At 39.1% G+C, this 14,581-nt stretch overlaps 1 protein-coding gene across 6 annotated transcripts in view; it reads right to left on the bottom strand.

Annotated features, from left to right (window-relative positions):
• PIK3CB (phosphatidylinositol-4,5-bisphosphate 3-kinase catalytic subunit beta) overlaps nucleotides 1–14,581 on the bottom strand; it is an 89,635-nt gene that overhangs the window by 26,072 nt on the left and 48,982 nt on the right. For all 6 annotated transcript variants that reach the window (XM_015637799.3, XM_015637803.2, XM_015637798.3 and 3 more), the window contains 6 exons: nucleotides 10,329–10,511; nucleotides 9,088–9,313; nucleotides 6,227–6,450; nucleotides 3,373–3,555; nucleotides 2,983–3,153; nucleotides 2,441–2,518 (listed from right to left, as the gene is read on the bottom strand). In XM_015637799.3, coding sequence (XP_015493285.1) covers nucleotides 2,441–2,518; nucleotides 2,983–3,153; nucleotides 3,373–3,555; nucleotides 6,227–6,450; nucleotides 9,088–9,313; nucleotides 10,329–10,481 — 1,035 coding nt within the window. In that variant the 5' untranslated portion in view covers nucleotides 10,482–10,511. The remainder of the gene's footprint in view (nucleotides 1–2,440; nucleotides 2,519–2,982; nucleotides 3,154–3,372; nucleotides 3,556–6,226; nucleotides 6,451–9,087; nucleotides 9,314–10,328; nucleotides 10,512–14,581) is intronic.

Genomic DNA, 14,581 nt, shown 5'->3' with positions numbered 1-14,581 from the left:
TATGAATTTCATCAAACAAACAACTAAGCAGAATGAAGAAGTTAAGACTAATTTTCTGAATACAAATTAAAATCTCCAGGTAGAAACAATTTGTGCTTCTAAGTGAGAAAGGTTTGGGGGTTTTTTTCAGCTTAAGAAAAAATTCATTTTTTATTTAAACTATTTCCAAACAGTTTAGAGGGAACACTGCTGACCCTAACAGCGGGAGTCACCTGTAATAATAATGACAATGTATGTGATTTCCAGGTTTTTTTTGTCTTTAGTACCCAGAAACCAACAAAACCAGGTAGCTTGAACAATGAAAATAAGGAGCAGGAAAGGAGAAGGACAACTAGAGAAGAAGCTGCAGTGATGGCACTGAAATTAAACTCAGTTTCGGGTCAATGCTAAGATGCTTTCCTGTTCATCTTTTTGTTTCATTTCTACATTTCTGTTCAATAACATATATACACAGAAAACTGCACAGTGAAATGAGCCAACTTCTTTTCAAGTGGCCTTCCAAAATACCAGTGTGAAAAAGAGACACAGAGCAAGAAAAACCCATAAATGTAATCTTGTGGTCAACACCAAAAAAAAGTTCTCAATGTTAAATGTGTAAAAGTGCTCTGATGTTTCAGGTTCCCTCTGCTCCTGAATCAACCTTCCCCACATTCCCTTGGAATTCTCATTTTATTGCTGAGCACTGCAAGGGAAAGAGAGAGATATTAAATTTGATAGTGGTTTTGAGTCAAAAAAGAATTCACCTCTTTCATTCTATGGCTTCTGATCCTGTTAATGTAAGGGATTGTATCCCAATTTTTTTTCTTTTCATTCTGCCATGCCCCTTTTACAAATGAAATGGTGTGTACTGATGAGGTGACCAAAGAGCAAGACAAAAGAAGAGCAATTTCCAATGCCACGTGTTTGGAAAATGGGGTGTTGGACTGCTGGGTGAGGTCACTTGTGCCCCAGGTGGATGTCCCCAGCCCAGCTCACACTGCAGCAGTGCTACCCAGCTGACAGATGTTTTGTTCCCTGCTACAAACACTGTATTTATGAACTTTGGTGGTGGTTTCAGCAGAAATGGATGAATATTGGCTTATCCACGGCACAGTGGGGCTAAAGGAACAATGGCAGTGAATTAAACAGCCTTAGAATCAGGACTGGAAAACAAATACATTCTCAATAGTGACAATTTTGTAACACTGTAGACAGACATGGCAGGGAAACATGCACAGGTTTGCAGGGTCATTGCATTCATTCTCGTTCTGGGTTACCCACTGAACTTTTCATTCTTTGAGACTAAAAAAAGCATTCAAAACAAACATTTAGATGTTGCCCACAGATGCCAATACAAAAGAACTGCACATTTTTCCTGTTTCTTCTCAAGCTGAGAGAATATTTTGATTAGTTTTCCCCTAAAAGCATACTGAAATTAACCAAAAGTCACTTTTCTAAGCATGAAAAAACACCTTAGGAACTCCTGATAGCTACATTGCTTGCACAATCCAATGGCTCCTTTATCTTTTGTTTTAAAAACGTAAGAGTTTACTGAATAGAGTTAAGAAGATATTGGAATTAGCTAAATAATGATTTAGACAAAGAAAAGGGAAACAGCTGGTTTTGCAGCCATCCATTTCCACAATCACACTGTCTCAGGTATTAAAAGGTAACTATGGCTCATTTATCTGTAATGTAAAACTTCTTTTTGGTGTTGACCAAAATGTAGGTTTGCTAATTTACAAGGAGGCTGTAACAACGGTTTTGAATGAAAAAAATGCACCAAGTATCCTGAATAAAGCATGAGAACAGCAAATATCAATGGTTAACCACAGGAGTGGCTACACAATTTACTGATCTCTAAACCAAATAAAGGAGTTTAATGCTGTTCTACCTCACAGGCAAGTGTTTTGTAAGGCATTGAGGTAACTGTGCAATAAATTCCCATGTGTTAACAACTTGTGGTCTATACAGCAGTCAGTAACCCAGTCATGTATATTTTTACAGGAAATGATACTCCAGCTTTCTTTCTTTGTGTTCCTTATGTGTAGAAAATAAAAGACATATTGTATAGAAGCACACAGTCCAAGTTTAGGCATAGAGAATATATTCAGGACTACAAAAATACCACTTTGAAGCCTTTAACATTTAATTTACTCGTGCCAGGTGTTTATGACAATCTATTTTAAATGAGTTAATTTCACACCACTATCAGCACTTTAGAGAAACCATGTTTTAAAAAATCAAAAACCAATGAACACTTATACCATACTGCCACAATGATTAGCACATATCCAACTTCAGGCAATAAAGGAATATTTTAGCAATAAAGCCAGATTGTGACTAATGATATTGGGAATAAATAAAAATGCTGAAATCTGTATGATTTGAGTTCACTTAGCATTGAAAATCATTAAAATGATGAACAGGATGTTGTCAGATACCAGACACAATTACTTACTTTGGCATTTTCTTCTGTGTTTAGTTTATTACCCTTTAACAGAATAATCTTGAATGGGTTAGAAATATCCCACACACTCTGAGAAGAGAAACAAAGATACAAGTTCATTCTTCACCACTGTAACATTGAGACCTACTTTGTAAGCTAAGCATTTTAAGCAAAAAATATCAAATACAAACCAAAAAAATGCAGTTAAAAATATAAATTTAAAATCTTCTAAGATAAATTGGTTGCCACAGCTACAAGAGTAGACAAAGTAAAAACTCAGCTGGAAGAGAGCTGGGGGTGAGAACCTATGTCGTGTACTACATCTCCTGACAATTCAAAATTGATTGTTCATTCTGAATAACTCCAGAGTGTGTAATAGAGCAAAGACCTGTCCACATTTCTGTTTCTGTTTAAATCTCCCAATCAACAGGAGGCTCTGAGTCGACCCAGGTGGGCTACACTGGGACACAGCAGTGACATCACAAGTCCCAGGCACTGTAATTTATGTCCCCCTGGTTCCCTTTTGGTATCAGACGTTCTCCCTATGAACTCACAGTTGTTGCTCTTGTTTTTTTTGGCGGCAGAGGAAGAGGGAGATTGGAGGATTTTCGGTTTATGGCAGCTTCTATGGCAATCATCTCCTGCTCACACATCTTCTTTATGGTGCAGCACTCCACCAGTGTCAGCTGGGGAAGGGTCCTGCTCATCACACAGTTGCGGATATACTGAAAGGCCAGGGAAAACAGCTGTTAGCAGCCAGCAGAATAGTTCTACAGCAACCTCCAAACCAAAGAAACAAAAAATTCATCACATGTGTTTTACAACTGCAGAGGGCTGCAGACACCAGGAGGGAGATGCTGCTGTTCAGTAGTGGAATGGGAGGAAGCACCTTTGGCCAAGGCAGCAGAGAATTGTTACATCAAGTTCCAAAAAATTCTGTGTACCTGAAACTGAATTAATGGGTGATCACCAAAGACATATTCCAGCCTTCCACTAACTTGCAGCACATAATCAGCAGGATCAACTTCCTCATCTTCTTTTCCATGGATAGTCAAACGTTTTCGGATTGCCAGTTCATTCAGCTTGATAGGATTCATGTTAGGAGACACCTGGAAACTAAATACATCCTAACAAAACACAAACAGAAATACTGAAGGTCAAAGTTGTCATAGGCAAACACACAAGGCTAAGATTTTAGCACACATAATAAAACAGGTAGAAATAATAACTGTTAAATCCAGACTATTTTAACATTTAAAGTCTGATTATTATGACAATCAAAATAACAGACACCCTAAAAGCTGTTAGATGTTAATTCCGAAACTTTTATATTATCAGAAGAACTTTTTAAAACATAGGCCTTTATTTGATTTAGCAGTGATTTAAACACTTCTAGAGTAATGTATTGTTGGAATGCTGAATGAGGGAGACAATAAATCACAATGCATTTCAAAGTATTTAGCAGTACTAGATGTGTTAATTTTTCATTTTTCTGGCCAGTAGCAAGTTATCCTTTTTCTAAGTATCACTGAACTCACAAGCAAAAGCTTCAAGTAAGAAAGAAGAAGAAACTGTGAATGTGATTTACGTAGAAAACCATCACCACATTGGGAAGAGAGCAGAAAAGAGGAGTGGCAGCCAATACATGCAGCACTCTGAACACAACGTGGAAAGACTGCATTTTTAAAGAATGTTTTTAATTAAAACCCTTAGAGGCTATTGACCTATTTCCAAAGGATCTCTAATTTTGATGTGCTCTAAAAATACTGAGGTAAGAAGTTACTCTCTTCTGCAAATTAAAAAGAAGGTTTAAATTAATTTCAAGTTCCTAAAAGTACAAAGATCTTCTGTGAAATCTTTTATCTCCCTTCATCTATCACATTATGATTTATACAGGTTTATTTGCAAAGGTTGATTCAGGAGATCCTGGGGTCTTGTTGTTTTATTTTTTTCAAGGTTTTTTTTTTTTGGTTTGTTGTTTTTTTTACTTACATGCCCAGTTCTGAAGATGTAAGCACCCTAAACCCAGATATTGACAAATGTGAAGTGTTGTCTGCTTAGAGTCTTTTGACTTGTGCTTTATTTATACAGACTGGTAAGAAGCCAAGCTGCCCGAATGGAACAAGCGAACTCCACACACTCACACTAAATTAATTCTGTGTTTTCTCAGTTTCTGCCTGGCTCACAACAGCTTCCCCCTTTCAGAAAGCTGCCACAGTGTGAAGGCTTTCATCTCCTGCCATAACTGCTAGTGATAGACAGGGAGTAACACCTTTTCTTCCCAGGAAGCTGGTGCTCTCTGACAGCCTTGCTCCCCATATGACCTTAACAGACATGTCACAGAGATGGGGAGCAGTGTCAAGATCCAGAGACAACCACAGAGCCCTTACAGCTCACCCACACCTTCCAGACAAAAAGTACTTTAATATTTCCTTCTCTCAATCTTGCAGCTGCAAGAGTTGACAGAAGAGTCCCCACACCTTCCTCTTTAATTCTCCTGGGATGACTCCAGTGCTCAGTGCAAGTAATGAAGTCTGGAACAGAGTTTACTGCTCTAAAAAGCAGGTCAGATTTGAACTGTTAATAGCTCTGAAGGTCAGAGCTGGCAGCAGAAGCATTTGAAACATTTGAAATGTCAGCAGCCTATGCTATTATAGTGGCAGGCAAATACATTCTGCACCAGCAAGAACTTTTGCAGTGCTTTTGTCCTGTCAGCATATGCATATAGATGTAGTATTTAATCAAGGGCTGAAGATAATCTCACTCCTGCACAACTACAGGCTCTCTGTTAAGCTGAAGAGGACTGGAAAAGGTTTTGTCATAAAACACTTTTCAATCCAACATCAGTTTGGGTTACTGCTGACCCAATTTAGCTTTTACCTCTACATTTAATGTTTCCAGGGGCAGATGTGTGTACCATTTTAAACCTTTTAAGTTTAAAAAGATAGTGCTAGAAGTAGTGCAGCTTTGCAACTAAAATCATCTGAATCATTAGAAAATCAGCCTCTTGTACCTGAGTCAAAATGGACATCAAATCTAGCCTGATGTATTTACACACCTGTAAGTTTTTATGGTTTCCAATGCTGATCATTCATGGTTACCCAAAAGAGCAGAGTGCAAAATAGGGTAATGGATATAGAGGACTCAGGCAGAGTCATAGCAACATCATAAAAACTCATGATAAAACATTCCAGGTTTTCCTGGTAGAAAATAAAGGGGGTTTTATTTTAAAGGTTTTGCTAGCCTTAACAAATAGCTAACTCTAAGTCTCAGTGTTATGGTTTTCTATGTGCATTTCCAGTAAAGGGAATACCAAATTTCTTTTTAAAAAAAAATTATTTCTCAATCTAATTAGCAGATCAACCCCAAAGATGTTCAGTGAGTCACACACAGAGACAAGTGTGTTGAATATGGTGCCTCCCAATTACCAGCAATCTCTGATGAACTGAGCTTAAAACTTAATGTAAGTGAAGCAACACAGGAACAGTTGGCCAAAAAAACTCCTGACAACTTTGAATCACATATCACATTTAAACAAACGTGTAGTAATACAGAAGATATAAGTTGTACATTTTACCTTTAGAAGCTGAACTGTAATTAGACTTTAGAAGTTCAATTAACCATAGGGTCACATTCTCACTTTCTTTCAAGAATCAAGGATCCTGGTGAAAGACTTTGAATTTCAAAGTAAACACCATAATGTAAGTGTTCTATTTCATTTATATCCATAAGCAATCCATTCTAATTCAGACCTGGATCAAGAACAGCTCATGAAACATGATGAACAACCATTCCTACCTGGCAGTTGTCAAAATGAACAGCCACTACAAGGTTCCCACTGTAGAGTTTATCTTGGAAGCTCTCTGGGATAACAGGCTCCTGCTCTGGTGGGTAAGTGTGCTTCAACCAGTCCATCCAGGAGAGACCTACAAGAGACTGAATCTTTTCTTCACTGATTCTCCTCATTTTAGCTCGGAAGTCATTCACTTCAGGATCTTGTAAGGCATCGAACTCATGGAGACCTGAAAGAATTCAAGGAAGCAAAAGGATACACACAGATGTACAAATGCTGCCCATCCCATTTAAACTTCTATCAGCTTTAAGTTAAGGTGACACAGGTGGTTTCTTTCAGATATCCCATCCAAAATGGGTGCTCAGAGTTGAGCTGGGTTCTACACTGTCCTGGACATCAGTGGACTTCCAAAGCTACTTGCACAATTCCCATGTAACCTGGCATGAGTGTTTATTTTAAACACCATGAACCATGTTCATGGGTTCATGGTGTTTAACCATGAATTTTAGGCACTATGAACTGGAAAATCCAACCTCATCCTGAGTTCAAGACAGTTTGGAAAGTTTTAAGTCTCTCCTCACAAGAGAAAATATAAAAAAGCACAGTAAATGCAGAGCAGAACTGCTTGCAAGCTATGGGGTGTTTCTAATCACTAGAAAAATGACATCATCCTTTTTAATTTTGTTTAAAAGTGAAAAAAGAAAATCTTCTACTCAAGTCAAAATTACATGACTGAAATTTCTACCAATCCAAGACCAGTAAAGTTCCTTTTCCAAGACACATAACTGAAGAATACACAGGGCAAGTCCTGTCTGACCAACTTGGTGGCTTTCTGTGACTGAATGACATCAGTGGACAAGGGGATGGCTGTGGATGTCACCTAGGTGAGCTTCTGTAAGGCCTTGGACACGGGCCCCATAAAGGCCTTGTCTAAATTGGAAAGAGATGTGTTTGGTGGACTGCTCAGTGAAATTGTTTGGGCAGTCACATCCAGAGGGTCACGGTCAACATCTCAGAGTCCCAGCGGACACGAGTGACAAGCAGCATCCCTCAGGGTGTGCTAGGACCAGTGCTCTTAAATATCTTCTCTAATGACATTGACAGAGGGATTGAGGGCACCCTCAACAGAGCTGGAGATGGCACCAAGCTGGGCAATGTGGTGACATACCTGAAGGATGGGATGACAGCCAGAGAAACCTGGACAAGCACAAGTAGTGGGCACATGGGAATCCCACTGAGGTTCAACAAGACCAAATGCACCTGGCTCATGGCAACCCCCAGTATCAACACAGGCTGGGGGATCAGCCCTGCCCAGGAGGATTTGGGGGTGCTGGTGGATGAACTGGACATAACCTGGCCATGAGCACTCAGAGCCCAGAAAGCCAAATGTGTCCTAGGCTGCATCACAAACACTGAGGGCAGGTGGGCAGGGGAGGGGATTCTGCCCCTCTCTTCTGCTCTGGTGAGAGCCCACCTGCAGTGCTGCACTCAGCTCTGGGGCCTCCAGCACAGCAGGGACAGGGACCTTCTGGAGAGAATCCAGAGGAGGTCACAAAGAGGCTCAGAGGGATGGAGCACCTCTGCAATGGAGATAGGCTCAGAGAGTCTGGAGAAAAGCAAGCTCTGGGGAGTTTTTAAATTAAAAGAGGGTAGCTTTAGATTAGATTTAAAGAATTTTTTTACAAGGAGGGTGGTGAGACACTAGCACCAGGTGCCCAGAGAGGTGGTGGATGCCCCATCCTGGACACAGTCAAGGTCAGTCACAGGGCCCTGAACAATCTGGTTCAGTTGAATGTATCCCTGCCCACAGCAGGGGGGTGGAACGAGAGGACCTTTAAAAGGTTCCTTTCAACCCAAACCAGCCCATGTTCCTATGATACAATGGAAAGCTGTGACTTTTTGGTACTTCAGGACATGTAGGGCCTTCAAGTGTCTTTATCTTCACTCGTGAACTTTGAAGGACATGGTCTAAATCACACAAAGCACCAAGCATCTTTTGAGAAAAAAGCACTAAGTTTAGAAGCTCAGACAGGAACACATTTTTTTCCCTGCTAAGGTACAGAATAGGGGCTGCATAAGGCAGGGTCTCACACAGCTCTGATATTCAAATATTCAATCACAGAATGTGAATCTCTCCAAATCCATCAGGATCTGTCTGAATGGTTAAACTGACCAACTGTTCCCATTGTCAGCTCTAACAAATAGGCAGACAGTGTACTGCTGAAATCTAAACAAAACCTGCAGTCTTTATAAGAGACCTAACAATGGCTCATTGTTTTAAAACAAGAGGTATGACCTCATATGACCCTGTCAATCTTGATTGTATAACCAAGCAGAGTAGATTTAAAAGCTGAAAATTCTGAAATAACATTAAGAATAAGTTACTGTGAAATCTTTAAAAATAGCTTCTCATTGTTTGATGAAAATCGGTGTCACAATTGAGAGCAAAAACAAGAATCGTTGTTAACCAACTCAGACACCACGTATAATAAAATCATAATTTCTAATTCCTTCTGAGTATCCAATTTGCTGGTTATTTATTATAACACTGCTCAAGAATTATGTAGTTCTTCACTTAGTAATAATAATATATATTTTCTCCTCATCTACAAAATAAAACTTGTTCCTGATTGGTGTAGTAATACAACAATGAAATACAATACAGAAAGTAGCTTTAAACAACTTTTATGTGCTTCTTTTTGAGTATTTAAATTCTTTCCAACTATATCAGTATTTGTTTGACAAAGGGAAATACTGAATTTTTAATATATATTTTTTAAAAATCCACTCCTACTTACCCAATTAAGACCCTCACACACAAAAAAGTTTAACCTCATTTTTAAAAAAAACAATAAAATGGAATTACCTTTGCCTATAAGGACACCTATTTTGGAATCCAACTTTTCTCCTGGATCACAGTTCCTTGTCACTAGTTTAAGGACAGGAAGAAAGGGTCTAACATCACAAAGTCTCCGTGTTTCATCCTCTAATTCTTCATGCACAGCAGTCTGATTCACACATGAGAACATATAAGAGTCAATCTCCATGAGGAGATGAAAGAGAGGGTAGGAATGTGCCTGCTTCCATAACAGCTGCAATGAAAACAAAGAAATAAATGAAAAAAGAGACAAAACAGAAAACAGGGTCATATCTTAAGGCCCTGACAGCAACAGTCATTTCAATTTATGTTCTCAAAAAATAGAAACATGTTTGCTAACTTGTTTATTTTTTATCACTCTATATCATTATATGTTTACTTTGTCTCACTTTTAGTCTCTATCTTGAGTGATTTCCAGGACAGATCTCCATAGTTAGCATCACTATTTCTTGCCTTTGGAAAACAGCTAAATATCAACAGTACAGGGTTATGGCATGTCAAGTTTCCATGTCCCACCAGGGACAAAAAAACCAGACAGGGTTCAAAACTCTTACTGCTGTCACTTATATGTTTGTTTTTAAATTCTTTATCACTTGAAATCACTTATTGTATTAAAAGTAGGTTAGTCTGTGCTGTAATTCATTCACTGGCTAATTCCTCAGTAACTTTTCCCAATGTCCTCACATGGCCATTATCTGATCAAAGGTCAGTAAATTGCTTTTTAGTATCTGTGGTCACTTCCTTACATTCTCTCCTTCCTTTCACTTGGACATTCCCTCACGCTTTAAGTGATGCCCCAATTTGTACAAAACCTTTAAGAAGTAGCAGACAGTTTTTAAAGCAATTATCTTTGGTGCCAGCCAACAGAAGCAGGAGCCCAATCTGTGACTTCTGCACTAAAAATCTGATCAGAGAAACGTTAGATCAGCAAACAATGGATTATCAACATCTTAGAAAAAGCTTTAGAGTAGCAATACAGTAAAACATACAGCTATTAGAATAATCTCTGCTGAAGCAAGAAGCCACTTTCCAAACCTGGCCATCTGCCCAAACCCAGTGCTAACCCCCCACCCACACACTTCTTTATCAATCAATCTGCTGGGCACGTGCCTTCAGTACCTCATTTCCTCATTCTCTGTCAAAATTCATGACTTGATTTGCCAGAGGGTACATCAAAATCAGAACCAGGCCTCATTCCAAACATCAGTTAACTGCCCATTTGGTGTTACCTGTTTAATCTGAGATATGGTGGCATCTCGAGGGACGTCCAGGTTGATGTAGATTCCAGTGGGCAACAGGAAGTCCACAGATATTGAGCCATCAGCACCAATCTGTGAATCCACTGCCCAGATGTCAAGGCTGTCTGTCACGGCGGGAGGCATTATGGAATCTCAATATCATAACCACATGGCCTTAGGGGAAAAAAAAACTTAAAATTCAGTATATTTAACCTTCTATAATTAGACACACATTTTAAAGTCTTTGGAAGGTTTACATAAGCCTGCTTTGTGCAGCTCAGCTTACAACTCTGAGGTCTCAAATGCCAGTATTGCAAATACATAAGCATAGTTTTACTCATTAATGTTATTTAACAAAATAAAAGTATTTGCCTGGCAAAGCATTATCGTTGAGATGTTTATATCATTAAAACTAAGTAATAAGAGAAAAATCTAATTAGAGGTTAGCTGAAACAAAGTTAGAAATTCATTTCAAGCTGTCTTTAAAACTTTACCTGTGTAAAACACAATCAAACTAAACTTCTTGGATGAGGCAATATTTCATATGAAACCTCATGATCAGTTTCACTATTTTATTTTTTTGCAAATTTCCTGTTAGTTGTTCATGAATGTGGCCAGTGACATTCAACGTGAAAATCTGTATTAACAGCAGGAAAAATTTCTTCAACTCTACTAGAAAGTGCCATTTTCCTCTACAAACACTTATCTCAATTTCACCCTTAGAGAAGGATCACTGAACTCCACCAACTGTGGGAACTGCATCCATGACAGGGCAGGAGGAAACCCTGCCCATGATCTCCCCCAGCTCACTCCTCTGCCTTCCTGACTGCCTGTCCTTTGTATTTCAGCACATTTTCATTTACTCCTAATGCTATCACCAGTTTTTCTGACCTTCCAAGTCTTCTTTTGTGATTACCACTCTCTAAAGCTGAGTTTTCTCTTCAGCCATGGCTCACTGAATGATTTACCCTTCTCCTCATCCAGGCAATGCTCTTCCGCTGTCAAAGGGATGGGGAGCATTGGAAAACACTATTATAAAGCACTCTGACAGACAAGTTACCCCTACATCTTTTGAATTTCTGTTGGACAGCACAAGATGTGGGAAATCCCCCCTTTTAACAGAAGATGGCAGAATATTCAACTCCACTTGCAGCTTTCCAATATTTCAATTAGTCCTTCCCCACAATGGATAATAGAGGATGCCAGCAGTACAAAAATCCACTTGCCAGTTCAAAGCTGCCTCAGGTATTTGACAACACACTCCATCCCACTCTAAGTGACACGTAAATACACTGAATAACAGGACCCAAATCATTCCAACACCTTCCCATCTGGTCTTAGAAAAGCTGTGAGGACCAGCACAAGCTGCCAACACATCATGTAACCACACCAATGCATGGACCACTCCATATTTTGTTTGTACTAGATAGAAATATAGCAGAGTTTTCATTAACGCCAAACAAAAGACCTCTAAATTTCAGGAAGTGCAAGTACATAAGGAAAACCATTTTTTTCTCAATAGAAGCAATAATTAGGGAGCTCCTACCATCATCATCAAAGAATAGTTTTACCACCATCATGTCCACATTTTCCTCCAAAAAAGTCCACTACACCGAGCAGATTGAATTAAAGCAAAAATAATTGGAGGTTGTGATGTGGTAAAAATAACAAATCAGATATGAAGGTATTTTATATGAACTACTACAGTCTACAAATCCATCCATTCATCATTGGATGTGTGAAGTTTAGCATGGTATGTGAGCTCTGAGCTGTCTAAAGGAAAGAAGTAAAATGTTACCCCATCATTACACCCAGCACAGACTACATTATTGGAATAACACAGCATCTGCCCAAAAAACACACCCAGACAAAATGTGAAATTCCTCATTACCAATCAGTATATTTTCCACAAGTTACTATTTTAATGGGATACTATTTGTTTTCCTCCATTCAGTTACTTGTATTCATAAAATGCTGGCTGCAATTCTGTTGTAACTGAAATTAGCAGTCAGCAAAAAATAAAAATAATATACTTTTTCATATTTGGATACACATATTTGCAATTATTTTCTGTGGTCATGAGGGTAAAATAAGGAGTTATTTCCATTACAAAGCATTACTTGGACAGGTACAGCAGTAAGGAAATCTGTTTTATATAGTTATTTTGTATATAGTTCATCCCTGCTTTAATTCAGCGTATCTTTTCTATTTTCATCCTCTTTCGGATGTTTTTCACAGTTGCAGTTGTTGAAACCACTTCAATGCATTAACAAGAGTTTAAAATGTTCAAAGAAACAAGACCTAAAAATGCTGTTCCATATCCTGGAGCCCAAACATGACAACACAGTCCTTTTAAGATTTGTTTATCATTACAGATTTCCAGCACAGACACCAGAACCTTTTAAAATTCCATCTGCATTTTCAATTAAAAAGGGAAGAGAAGCCATGTCGCCAATCTGAGCATGCTGAGGAGTTATTCTTGCTCTCAGGCACTTACTTAATATTTCCTTCCTCACGGAAGCGGGTCAGTGTGTTTTGCAGCCAGCACCCTGTTCCTGCCCCGTGAGCTGACATCACAGGAGCTGAGAGAGAACCAGTTTTTATCCTGAGAAACACAAGATTGCCAATCCACAGCAGCTCTGGGGTTGAGTCACAGCCCCATCTGGGACATGTGTGGTGGCATTGGTAACTAACTAACAATATCACAACTAGGAACTGAAACAAAGGCAAAAAGCCATCTGGATTGGGGGCAACAGCACCAGAGACATTTTAAACAACTTCCAGCTAAAGGAAAAAAAAACCCAACAATTCAAATAATAATAAAAAGCTATTTCAGGCTGTTAACGTCATAGCTATTCATGCTCACTGTCACAGTAACAACCACCTCACTTACAAAAGAAGGAAGTAATTAAACCAGCACTTAACCTTGGCTCCTCAAGTGTCTAATCAATGACTTTGAATTTCACAGGAGCAAAGCCTAATATAAAATACTTTTCTAAAGCACAGGTAGTACTGGCAGCATTCAAACATTCCCATGTAAAGTGTAAATTTTCTCTAAGCTTTGACCTGCAAATTTCAGATTCATATATGTGTGTGTGTGCCCACACACTCACGCTCCTAATCAATTTGTATTTTAATACACCAGCAGTTCTGCCAGAACAGCTTATACTAATGGAAAGAAATGGAAAACACATGAGTAGAACATCTGCAGAAGAAGGAAATTATCACTCATCTTGGTATTTATTTATATGATGTACACAAGAAGAAGACCTGAAACAAGATTTCTCAGTTGGGTGTTGCTGTTGTGGTTTTTAAAGGACTTGCCATCTCTAGGCAGACAAAAGAATTTGCTCTGGTGCTAAACAGCCTCATTCCAGAAGCCAGGAGACCTTATAGCTTTCCCCTCACCTCCCAACAAAAGTACATATCATTTAACCAACAAGACAGCTTGGAAAGGAAAAAAAGGGAAAAAAAAAAAGAAAAAAAAAAAAAAGCGCTACCAGAAGCAGGCTACTTCTTCATTGATTTCTAAAACAGTTTAAAAACAGACACAGTCAAAAGTAAGCTGCACATTATTTTTATGTAAATTGCAGCCCATTCATGTTTTCAAAACAGACCTAATCAAAACAAAACTAAAATAATATGTGTCCTGGGTTATGCAGAGAAGGTACAAGACTAGTTTGGGGAAAAAAAATGTAGGCAACACTTCCAGCAGGTGGTCTGCCACCAGCAGAACCTCTGGAACATTGCACAGATCCAGTTAACAGAACACAGGTATTCAGAACATCCCCAGGAGTCCCACACTTACTCTTTAGACTAAAGGATCAGTAGGATTTCAGAAGCTGTGCTTACACGTTAGGGCTGTGTTCTCTTCCTAAACCACCCACACATTTTCCTGAAGGCAGGCAAGACTATCCTGTGCCAAGCTCAAATCCATCATGACTCCTTCAGGACATTGCTGAGAGCCCAGGAGCACCCAGCTGCAAAGGCTTCCCACCACTGCTGCCAGAGCTGGAGAAATCCATTGTGTCTGTGCTGGGCAGTTAACTTGAACATGTACAGGAATTAAACCCAGAGGCTGCAAATATCTGACATCAAACAGTGCAAGGGACACAAAGGATAAGCATGGGAGGGAGTCTGTAAGGTTATCCTGAAATGAAGATCTGCCCAAGATCATGCTCACAGAGAGCCTGTCTGGAGCACTGCAAAAACTGAGACATGGAACAACAATGCAATGAACTCTC

Source organism: Parus major, chromosome 9 (assembly GCF_001522545.3).
Source record: "Parus major isolate Abel chromosome 9, Parus_major1.1, whole genome shotgun sequence".
In the NCBI taxonomy this organism is placed as follows: domain Eukaryota; kingdom Metazoa; phylum Chordata; class Aves; order Passeriformes; family Paridae; genus Parus; species Parus major.
The sequence above is the reverse complement of the archived record's forward strand: the minus strand, read 5'-3'. Positions and strand labels throughout refer to the sequence as shown.